Here is a 12,140-nt window from a genome sequence, read left to right as displayed (position 1 = left end):
AGTGTGTGTATGAGTGTGTGTCTGTTAGTGTGAGAACTGGGTTTTTTGGGGGTTAGCAACAGGACAGGCATGTGAACGTTAGAAAAGAGCCTTGTTAAGTCATGCCGCCTGTGAGTCAAATACTCTGAGGAAAATGCCTCACTAGCCTCTAGCAGCAGAGGAACAATCAGCAGTCTGGGAAAAATATGGATGACGATTCAACCTAGTGTTTTTTGGCATGAAAGGAATCAGAAAAGTGTGGTAACTAAACCAGCTGAATGATTCTAAATACAGTGGAAATGGAGTTGGAAAGTGTGCCAGTTTGCAGATGACACCATCACGTACATTCATGTTTAGAGATGGTCTATATGAGACCTATTTGTTTGTTAAAACTAACCAAAGTAAAATAACTGTCAAGTTTTTAACGGGTTTATCTCATGCTTCAAGACATGAAGGCTCTGTGTAATCCCGACGCAATCATTATACGATCAATGACTAAAATAATCCCATTGCTCAACTTTGTTCCAGATGTGAATGAGTGCAACAGGAACCCCTGTCAGAACGGAGGCCAATGTGTGGATCTGCTCAACGACTTCAACTGCAACTGTGTGGACAAATGGAAGGGAAAGACCTGCCACTCCCGTAAGTCTTTTCAAATCAACAAGTACTGCTACTTCGCTAACATGTTTTCTTTTACATGTCTTTTGTAAATGGTGTTGTAAAAAAAGGAAGAAACATGTGTATGAAGTTTAAACAGGCATTTTAGCCGAATGGTGTGTTATGAAATAAAACAGCTGCTGTTTAGCAAAAAAGGCTATTTAACCATCAAAGTACAGCAAAAAGGAAATGAAAGGCTGTGACACTTATGATGCATTTTTGTTCTCAGTACCATCTTCTCCAACATGTCAGGTCTCATAGTGTTTTATGACCTCAGTTTCTCCTTTCTGATGCATGATGCCGTCACCTGCTGCTGTGTGGGCTTGTTCTCTCCTCCCTGTCTTTGATCTCGACTTTGAAGCTGAAGTAATCACTAATCATCACCCTGGCACCGATTTCAAAAGTGTAACATTTATACCCATCGTTTTCTTTAGGTGAGAGCCAGTGCGACTCCACCACCTGCAGTAATGGAGGGACGTGTTACGACAACGGAGACTCTTTTCTGTGTAGCTGTCCCTCAGGCTGGGGTGGCAGCACATGCAATACAGGTAGGCATTCAGTGTTCTTATCTCACTCTCATATGTTATGGCTTTGCTAATGGTAGAGTAATAATAATAATATATGGTCCCGGAGAGTTACGATCTGTGAGACTAAGTGAACGCAGGCCAAAAGAGCAGCGCTCCCATTGTGGGGTGGTCAGAATGAAAAACAAATTCATAAACAGGATTTCAATGTTTTTGTTTTTTAGCCAAGAACAGCACGTGTGACTCCCGTCCATGTGAGAACGGAGGGACATGTGTCGGAGGAGGAGGAGACGCCTTCACCTGCATCTGCAAGGACGGCTGGGAGGGAGCCACCTGTGCACAGAGTATGTCCCTTTTTTTAAAGAGGCCCTTTAGGGCAGAATGAGAAAATAAAGAGCACAAAATACAAATATGAAACATGAGAAAGTCCAATTCGAGTTCATGGATGAATATTTATTTTCTATCCTTGAGAGCGTCAACCGACAAGTTCATCCGCATATCATTTTGTGCCAAATTAGATCATTCACAACGTTTCCCTGTCATTATTATGAATTGGATGCTGACACGAACATGTTTGTTTAACTTAGAAATACCTGATGTGCTCACGCTGCTGTTTTTATAACCTCACATGCACCTTCAGCTTTAAAGCAATTAAAACAGATTTATTGTCTGATTTCGAGGAAATGATCCAAGCCGGTTTTGGCTGGGATTGAAATGTTAAAGTAACTGATTGCCATTCGGTCTCTCTTCTTTCTTTTGCAGATGTCGACGACTGCAATCCGCATCCATGGTAAGACAATTTTTTTTCATTGTTTTACTTGATTTTTAGAGCAGAAATGCAATATTTTCACCTATTATTGGATGCAGATTATCATGAAATGTAGACGTCTGAAAGACATTCATTGAAGGCTTTTAGCTGGAGTTTTCTTGCATGGTTAAAAAAAAAAGAATTTACCCTATAATAACCTTTTAATGATCAATCAATGTTTATTTATATAGCCCAATATCACAAATGTTACATTTGTCTCAGTGGACGTCACAGTTTGTACAGAATATCAGTATGACAATACGACACCCTCTGTCCTAAGACCCTCACATCGTACAAGGAAACACTCCCAGAGAAAACCCACAGTTTAAAGGGGAACATGGGAGAAACCTCAGGGAGAGCAACAGAGGAGGGATCCCTCTCCCAGGACGGACGGACGTGCAATAGATGCCGTGTGGAAATGATGATGTCAAACTACTTATTACCTGTTTTGGTATTGATTAGGATTTAGTTTCCACTGTTATCTAAATGTCAGTTAAACTTGACCTCAGTTGATCCTGGGAATGGATTCATCTGAAGCCTTGACTGCAGCCCCCAGGCGTAGTGACTATTTATCAATGCTGCGTGCGGCAGCTTTATCCTCACCTCAACTCCTGTCTAGTGTAAATGAATGTAAGAAAATCACCTGGCTTGGGTCTGGCTAAACTCCAACATCAAGAGATTTACTGTCTAGTTTTGGAAAAATAATAGAGAGCATGTGAGTAAGTACATATTTTCTAGGGGTGCACCGAATGGGAAATTCTTGGCCGAAACCAATACCGAAAATAGGAAACAGTTGGCCGAATGCCGAAAATGATTAATAGAAATATATATATATATATATATATATATATATATATATATATATATATATATATATATATATATATATATATATATATATATATATATATATATATATATTGTATACATTTTTTACCAATGTTGTTCAGCTACCTGATTATGGAAAAAGGCATGATTATGGTAAAACTTAACTTAAATAATAATCACTATTATGGGTCCATAAAACATTTATTCAGCACTTTTGAATGCATACAGTACACTAATTCCAAGTCAAGTGCATTTTCTTTTCTCTGTAGGATAACTACAACAAAGTGCATTCAGAACAAAGCCAAGGTGCTTTAAAACTGTATAAACATCTAGGCCAGTAGGCCCACAACAAAATAGTGTAAATAAAGACTGTAACAGCCAGGCCTTCAACAACAACAAATGCACCTATAAATTTGGTAACCTAACATGTTGTTGTGATGACGTAATCAAAACGCGGCGACAAGCATGGCGCGTGACCATGCTCGCGGCTGGCTCACAGCCAACATGTCTGCCGCTTGGAGATATTTCAAAATATCAGAGAAAGAGGCGCGGATTGTGATTTGTAAAACGTGTTCAGCTGACATTTCTCGAGGGGGTGTCACTGCAAAGGCTTTCACCACTTCGGGATTACTCCACCACTTGAAATCAAAACACCCGGACAAATATGCGGAGAATGATCAACGTAACCCTGTTCTCTGACATTCGGTGATATTTTTTTTGTGCTAAAACCCTTTCGGCCGAAAGGGCCTTTTTAACCATTTTCGGCCGATAATTTTCGGTGGCCGAATATTTGGTGCATCCCTAATATTTTCCCATCAACTCATACACAAGACCTACTAACATTCTGATTATACGTTCCCAATTTTCCCTTTGACGATTAAAATGTGAAAAAAAGTCTCAAATCTTTGCTTTCCAAATTTGGGCAATGTCAATTTCAACTGACACTTCTTTTCATATTCTTGAGGGTTTTGGGAATGCATCAACTTGAATTTTAAGAACTTGTCATTTGTATTTGTATTTGCGAGATAAAAATCACCAAGTAGAGAACCGCTGACTGCTTGTCTGGATCAGAGAGGCTACCCAGGACAAAAGCCACCCCTTTCCTCCCCCATTTCTCTCCTCCTCACCCCCCCTCTCCAATGACTGACAGGTGGATTAGTGAAGGTTTTGGTTCTTAAAGGAGGGGGTAGAGTGAGTGTGAAGAGGAGCCCCTCTCACTATTCACCGGCTTCGACCTGGGGGTAGCTGTGAGGAGTGGAGGTGTTTGGGGGGGGGGGGGGGGGTCTCAGTATGTGGTCAGCAGGGATTTACATATGAAGTCTGGACATTGATCAGGGATCAGCTTCAGGCTGCTGACACTCAGAGTCTCTGCAGGAGAGAAGTCTGGTAGATGTTGTAGCTCAGGGGGAACAACGTGAGACTAACTCCACCTGTTGCTGACCTCAGAGGCTTAATATGGCTTTACAGCCGCGTGCAGTGGTGTAGATGTTAATGTAGTACATTCTGGGTCAGTGTGGAGATGTTCACCAAAGAAAATAAATATCCAGTTTATTCACTTTCCTACGGAAGAGGATTAGGGCCTCACGTTAAAAAAAATTGAGAACCAAAAGTTAGTATTTTGAGATTTAACTGAAAAAGAGATCTACATTTATTCTTTTTACATTCTTTTCCCTACAAACTGGTTATTTTTGTATACGTTTGTTTTTAAGGATTTAAAGCTGAAGTTATCATAGGGAAATGGGTCAAGTGCTGGCACAAATGATAAGTAACCTCTTTTATTAGATCATAGTTATAAAGCCAAGGGATATTATTTTGGTGAATTCTTAACATTGGTCTTCATATGGAACTTTTGACACATTTGCGATTCCTTGTAAACTCCTTTTAAGGGATTATTAAAACGAGGCAACGTAAACTTTTGACTTTATATCACTCAGCTCAGAGGGCAGGATGAGACATAGTTACATTTAAGTGTTCACAACGTGTCCGCAGGACTTTTGGTAAAAAATAAAATCCACTAAATGTCAAATATCAGTCAGCAGTCAGCTATCTTTTTATTTGAAGTGAATTCCAGGCAGACGTCAACTTCACAATCAGTGTCTCCCTAGAAAGGACGTCAACTGATGGACTTGATTCAAAGTTTAGCATGGAGCATGAGAAGGCTTTGCCCCTCAGGGAAGACATTATAAGAAACGTAGAAGGAGCTTTACTGTTTGAGCTCACTGTGAACCTCAGGTTTTGCAGCAGCGGTGAATTCATGTTTCTTTTGTTTCTTTCTGCAGCTACAACGGCGGCCTCTGCGTGGACGGTGTGAACTGGTTTCGCTGCGAGTGCGCCCCGGGATTCGCCGGACCGGACTGCCGCATCAGTGAGTCCCTGGGAACCGGAGGGGGCGTGTGCAGGGGTCAGGTGGGCGGGGGGTCAGAGGTGAAAGGCCGCGGCGGGGGAGCGTGAGCCGATTGTTTCAGGGCGGCAGATTAGGAAGCCTTTTAGGAAGACGGTCTTAACCTCTCCCCTCTGCGCTGAGCCCGGGTCAGCGCTGAGGTCCGTCAGACGGGTCAGTGCGCTCTCCCGCGGCCTTCTGGGAGAAATCTCTTCAGAAAGGCCTTTTCAGAGCCAGAGTGTCATCCAATTGATGCGTTTCAAACCAAACTGCAATAAAGCCATTGTGCGAAGAAAGATCCTCTGAGTTCCATCACTCATTGAAGATATTTGAATATCACATTCAAATCTCTCAAAGCTCAGATTTTTCTCGGCTAAAGAGAAATACTTGAAGGAGATCAATGCATTAAGACCTGTGTGAATTGTAAAAGATAGGATATATAGGGACTAAGAACTCTTCCCCATCTTTTTCGCTCTGTCTATGGATCAGTCTTGAGTTTCTTCCTCATGATTACTCTGTATTCTGGACATCAATAGTAAATCAAGGGATTCAACTGGACACTTTGCTTCTAGTGTATTGACGTTAAGGTCTCATAATTCTCTTTTCTACTGAATTTTTAAATGTATGTTCTTTTTCTACAGACATCGATGAGTGTCAGTCGTCTCCTTGTGCCGAAGGTTCAACCTGCATGGATGAAATCAACGGATACCGCTGTGTCTGTCCTCCAGGATACGCTGGACCTCGCTGTCAGAAGTGTGAGTACCATGAGTCTCAATCGCGTATTTATACTGTTTGGTAGATTCCCTGGAGTACCTTGGGTACATAAACAAGAGGATTGGCAACCGAGTCTCTTCCTTTTGTTCTGAAACTCTCCTCTGTGCTCTCCAGTCATCGGACTCGGGAAGTCGTGTCGTCATGCCGGTCTGCAGTTTCCTCACGGCAGCCGCTGGGACGAGGAGTGTAACGCCTGCCAGTGTGTCAACGGAAACGTGCACTGCTCCAAGGTAAGGCTCACAGCGAAGACTGTTTATTACCAAAGTGATAATGTTGTAATAAACCTTTTGAGTGTGGTTATAAAAACTAGCAATGCCCTAGATTGAGAACAACCCATCATGGGACTTTCCTCTATTCACCAATCCTATCAAAAGATGATTTATCTACATGGAGCACAAGTTTGATGCTCAGTCAGGCAAACAATTAAGCAATGTCGTTGGAGATCGATGATCGGCGTTAATATATAGTTACATTAAAAGCAATAGGGGATAGATGTCCTGTCAGGCTGAGGAAGCAGGCTCTCACTTAAACTTGGATTTCCTTGGCTTTTCAGTGTTTTACATTTCAATGCAGCATCTACATTCACCGCTTTAACTTTGAACCAAACAGCAGCTATCTTTGACAACTGACGATAACCTCATCATAAGTGCTTCCCACAGACGTACAGAATCAACTTATAAAAGATGTTTAAACCCAGTGAAAGACTGACTGACCGTGCTCCCCCAGGTGCGATGTGGCCGTCGGCCCTGCCTCCTCCCGAAGGCTCCTCCTCCCCCTCCTGCGGACTCAACCCCCCCGCCCTGCCCCGGCGGTCACGAGTGTGTGGAGCATCAGTTCCTCACCTGCTTCTCGCCGCCCTGCCACCAGTGGGGTGTGTGTTCTACGCCCGACCCCCCGACACCCCTACACACAGAGTGCGAGCCCAACAGCGGTTACCTTGACAACAGCTGCGCTCGCATCACCCTCATCTTCAAGAAGGACAAAGTGCCGCAGGTAAGGAGCGGTCTGTTTGTTGGATACAGAAGTAAAGTTATAATTGTAATATCTTGTAAGATCGTTTTTGGACTACGGGTCAGACTTAACGAGTGAATCCTGAGGAGGATTAGTCCATGCAATTTTTACATTTTATACCCCAAAGAAATGTATCAAATTAATTAAGTATGCTCGGTCATCAATAATGGCAAAATGCATTTATTAGCATTTACAAGTCATTCACACACTGTGTGCTCAGGGGGGCTAACATTTATACTCATTCACACACTGTGTCCTCAGGGGGGCTAACATTTATACTCATTCACACACTGGTGGCCATGACGCAGTTTGGGGTTAATTACAGTACAGTACAGTATGCTGGGAATCGAACCACTGACCTTCTGATTGGAATACGACCTCTCAAAGCCACATCTGCCATATAGCATTAAAGACATAGCACTTTGTGCATGGAAATACTTGGGCGAGTTCTCAATGAGAGAAAAGTCTGCAGAGACAGTTGCAAAACCACCAACGCGCCTACAATCCAATCAAGTCATTTTTCATCCATGTTGATGTGTCATGTCATAACAAGACATTTGAAATCATTCCCCTCCCACCCTGCATTGTTAACATTTGATAATTGCTGGATTGGTAGAAAATGTGTTGAGATATGTTCTTGTTTGAATCTGCAACCGCAAACACACACGTGTCATTCCTCACTGCATTCAGATGAGAGCCTATTTTTGACTCCGTTGACAGATTGTCACATTTTATAAATCCACACATCATCAAACCCTACCACGCAGCGTGTAGCTCCTCCATGAAGATATTTATGTTTGGAGGCTGAGAAAACAAATCATTAAGGGAAGAAAATCTGTGAAGCTGCACATTTTTTATAGATTTGGATCCTGGATCTCCTTTGTTGTTGGAGAATACAAAAATGTGCTTTCTATACCGGCCAATTTATGGAGGGAATAGAGTTTAACTGCAGCGAGAGAAAGACTTCCAGTTAAAGTGGCAGATGTGCTCTTCCGTTAATGGATCCTCTCTCTTGTTAGTCAACATGGTGTTTTTGTTGTTTACTACTCTATCACCAAACGTTCAATGGCCTCCCTGCAGCTCTGACTGAAGTTTTATGAATGGAAATGAATCGGTTCCTCTGAAGAGATACTGATCTGAGATCTGAGCCACAGTCTCCCCGGGGAGGATATTATAAACGTCTGCATCTGAAACAGACTTAGGAGGAATTAGAAGCTGATTGTTCCTCGCCAGCAGCGCAGATACTAATCTCTGTGTGTGTGTGTGTGTGTGTGTGTGTGTGTGTGTGTGTGTGTGTGTGTGTGTGTGTGTGTGTGTGTGTGTGTGTGTGTGTGTGTGTGTGTGTGTGTGTGTGTGTGTGTGTGTGTGTGTGTGTGTGTGTGTGTGTGTGTGTGTGTGTGTGTGTGTGTGTGTGTGTGTGTGTGTGTGTGTGTGTGTGTGTGTGTGTGTGTGTGTGTGTGTGTGTGTGTGTGTGTGTGTGTGTGTGTGTGTGTGTGTGTGTGTGTGTGTGTGTGTGTGTGTGTCAGGGCACCACTGTAGAGAACATCTGCTCGGAGCTGAGGTACCTCCCGGTCACTCAGACGCTGGCGGAGAAGCGGGCGCTGCTCATCCTCTGTGACCTTTCCTACTCCAACAGCGACGCCGTGGAGGTCGCAATGGTGAATATTACACACACACACACACACACATAACTGCCCACACACACATTGACATAGGGTGTTGATCCAAAAAAAGGTTTTTCTTTGGTGGTACTCTTTTATTTTAGAAGGTTTCTGGATTGCATGCATGGTCCATGATCTTTCTTGGTTTCATGTACATTTAATAAGTAATATAAAGTCTACAATTTGCAACCTTGAACAAAATAAACACTATTATTAATTTTAAAGATGAATTTAATATAGTTTTGCCTACCTTTACATAAAACATCATATTTTGTTGTTCTTGTTCTTCCTCCACATTCCACTCTTGCATCAGGACGGAGGCTAGCAGCTTATGCTAATTACAATGTGCCTTGGAAATAGCATTAGCTGCTAGCTTAAGGCAACACGTTGAGCCCTCCTCGCTTTAACATCTTTACCCTCATCTACGTCTTATAAGAGCATCGTTTCTGGTGTCTTACAACGTTGGGCTTATTTTCATAGTTCCCATTTTCAACACAGATTTAGAAGCTGCCTGTCACTTTCCCTCTTTTCTTCTCCCACCTCCAATCACACTTTATTTGTCACTGCAAATTGCTTCCAGAGGACTCCAGTAAAAACCAAAGCTTTTCTACTTCTGAATCTGTCTTCTTTGTTCAACAAAAAGAAAAGATAGGAAGAGACAGAAAGAGGGAGAGGCGTTTGAAGCTTTCTAAACACATCTGGATGAGATTTAGCGATTCTGTTGGGACACCTAGCTGATCTTCGTCTCTCTTCTTCTTCTTCGGTTTTCTGTTTCTCCTTACCTTTTTCTCCGGTGCTGTCTTTTCTACTCCTCTTTCTTTCTCCTCTTTTCTCTGTCTTCCCTCATTCTTCCTCGCTCGGCCACCCATACTCGGGGGGGGGGGGGGAAATCAGTCACCTCGGGGGCTCTAAGCTTTTAATGGATGGGATTAGCTCTTGCTCCTCTGATGTTTGCAGGGCTGTTTTGAGCGACAGATACAGGAAAAGGAGTGGCCAACATCCACCCAAACCCCACAACAAGGCTTTCATATAGTACGAAAAAAACTCACTCCCACTCGCTGCCGGCTCGTGTTGCAGCAAAATGCCAGCCGTGTGGAGGAAATCTTTATAATCCAACCCCGCAGATTGTGGCCATTTTTGGTGGATGTATTCTCTTCTAAAGGCTCTCCGTGTGTTTGTAAACGCCTGAGATGCTCTGTTGCGAAGCCTTGAGTGCTTCAATATGTCTCAGTGTGTGTGGGGGGGGTGGGGGGGGGAGGAATGAGGAGGTTTTTTTCAGGTTGTCACAATGTTCTTTAACAAGGCTTGATACAGATGTACCAGCTTTTGAGTCTTCAAAGTTCACTGAAGATTTTAAAATGAAAGTTAATCAAATTGAAAGTCTGGTTCATCAAATCAAATAACAAACAAACTTGAATCATTAAGTGTCTTAGAAAAAGTAGGTGTGTGTATAAAAGCTCCAATGTTGTCCGAAAATGACTAAAAACACTTTGCACTCTGGGACATTTTCCCTCTTTACCGTAATCACACCATAGAAAATATTTAAATGCTAATTAAATCCTTGTGAGTAGTATCATTATATTTAAAGGTGGGGTAGGTAATTTTGGAGAAACCAGCTCGAGTGCGCTAGAATTTGAAAATACACAGCCGGAAGAAATCTGCCACTTCCTCACAGAGCCCCTCCTCCAACACACACGAATGCGCACATGACCAATGAGGGCACGAGATAAGTTTGTGCACAGATGGAAGGCTGACAGGCAGGTAGGCCATCGAGTTATTTTAGCCGGGCCGGCTCAGATGATTGGTCGTGCTTTTTACAGTACTACGGCTTCCACAGATGAAATTTTTTTATGGATTTTTTGTCAAAGCACTTCAGATATTCATTGCTATCGGGATGTTAAGAGCATTCCATGGAATATAACAAGAAGTGTATCTCGAGCCAGTTTCTCAAACTTACCTACCCCACCTTTAAGTATGTAACCCAATCCCATATACAATGCCCTTCTGCATCAAATACACACTTGAGCAACATATGTGGATTAATCTGCCGCTGAAAATAGTCCCAAACAAATAATTAAAATGTTCAATCAAAAAGTAGGAGCCAGCTAATTTTTGCTTTTTTATACTAATATGATACACAGTATACAAATAATACAAACATATCTATGCAAGTATCAAAGTATCGAATGCCAACCTTTAGTTAATGATCATTTTGATCCTCAGTGCTACACACACAGTCGGCAGTATGGTAGGCAGGATACTCAGCGTGATGTGGCCTGTCAATCACTCAGGGGGCGGGCCTAGAGGTGTGTGAATGAGCTGCGGATTTTCTCAGGAGAAGAAAAGAGGAGTGTTTGTCCCCGGCCGAGCGGGGAGCACAGCTGGCCTGTTCTCTATTGTTTGTCCTAATTGAACTGCACAGCATACAGCTAATCCCCCTCTGCCCCCCCACCTCCTGCCTGCTCTCACCCTCAGCACCTTATTAGGCAATTAACTCCACCCTCTGTGGTCTCAGCGGGGGGGGGGGTCCGCAGCCTGCCAGATGTTAGGATGGGAATCTCTTTTATTCTGACGGATGAATGTGTGTTTCTCCTAATTCTCTCTCGCTCTCTTGTTATTCTCCATAGCCTCAAGCAACACTGACCATTTGGCAAATAGGCTTTATTTTTCTTTCCCTTCTGCACTGAATCTGCGCTGTCAGCTGATCAATCTGTGCTGTCAGTTTCTTCACTGAACCAAGTCCCTTTGTAATTTTCAACCACTATGTACCAATCGCCTTTTTTTGATTATTGCTAAATGTTCTTTTTAAGTAACCACAAAGTTTTAGGGCAACATGTGGCACACTGTAACAAACTATGAGATGATCCACACTAATTGAAAACAAGCAGTGTATCTAAGAGAAAGGACTGTTTGTTGCATGTTCATGGGTCCTACAAAACCACCAAATTAACATTGCCTACATATTCTCCCAGAAATGTGAAAACACTTGAGCCTTTTTTTACCATGTGGAATGCAGTGCAAAACAAATTGATTCCTGACCTCCATCTTGTTATCTTTCTGTCTCTGCAGTCCTTTGAGCAGGACGGCCGGTCCAGTGACGCTGATCGTGGACAGATCCAGAAGGCAGCTAGCTCCATCATCAGCGCCCTCTCCAAACGCCACAACAGCACCCTCATGATGGCAGTGGTGGAGGTCAAGGTGGAGATGCCGGTGGAGCCTCCGCCTGTTGGTGAGTCACACATTCCTGATTTATATATGAAGATTATTTAAATAAAAAAGGACGTATAATGCTAATTTCCAGGTTCATATTTGTATTTTGTGCCTCACATGTGTCAAACTCAAGGCCCGGGGGCCAAATCAGGCCCTCGGTGGATTTAATTTTGGCCCGCAGGATAATTTTGTATTACTATTAGATCTGGCCCGCCGGTATATTGCACGCAAACCTTCACTCAATCCTGAGGATATCCTCAGCTCAGAGCCTGAGCCCAAACTTTGATGAACTTGCACCGAAGATGAGA

General features: G+C 42.9%; 1 protein-coding gene across 6 annotated transcripts in view; it reads left to right on the top strand.

Annotated features, from left to right (window-relative positions):
- The window catches only part of LOC307046294 (protein jagged-2-like), a 95,197-nt gene that overhangs the window by 78,910 nt on the left and 4,147 nt on the right, over positions 1-12,140 (top strand). For all 6 annotated transcript variants that reach the window (XM_079692684.1, XM_079692682.1, XM_079692683.1 and 3 more), the window contains 10 exons: positions 508-621; positions 1,071-1,184; positions 1,385-1,504; positions 1,923-1,950; positions 5,076-5,161; positions 5,818-5,931; positions 6,065-6,180; positions 6,677-6,943; positions 8,488-8,619; positions 11,692-11,851. In XM_079692684.1, coding sequence (XP_079548810.1) covers positions 508-621; positions 1,071-1,184; positions 1,385-1,504; positions 1,923-1,950; positions 5,076-5,161; positions 5,818-5,931; positions 6,065-6,180; positions 6,677-6,943; positions 8,488-8,619; positions 11,692-11,851 — 1,251 coding nt within the window. The remainder of the gene's footprint in view (positions 1-507; positions 622-1,070; positions 1,185-1,384; positions 1,505-1,922; positions 1,951-5,075; positions 5,162-5,817; positions 5,932-6,064; positions 6,181-6,676; positions 6,944-8,487; positions 8,620-11,691; positions 11,852-12,140) is intronic.

Source organism: Notothenia rossii (genome assembly GCF_949606895.1).
Source record: "Notothenia rossii genome assembly, chromosome: 7".
NCBI lineage: Eukaryota > Metazoa > Chordata > Actinopteri > Perciformes > Nototheniidae > Notothenia > Notothenia rossii.
Note: the sequence above shows the minus strand (reverse complement) of the source record. Positions and strands in the feature narration are given on the sequence as shown.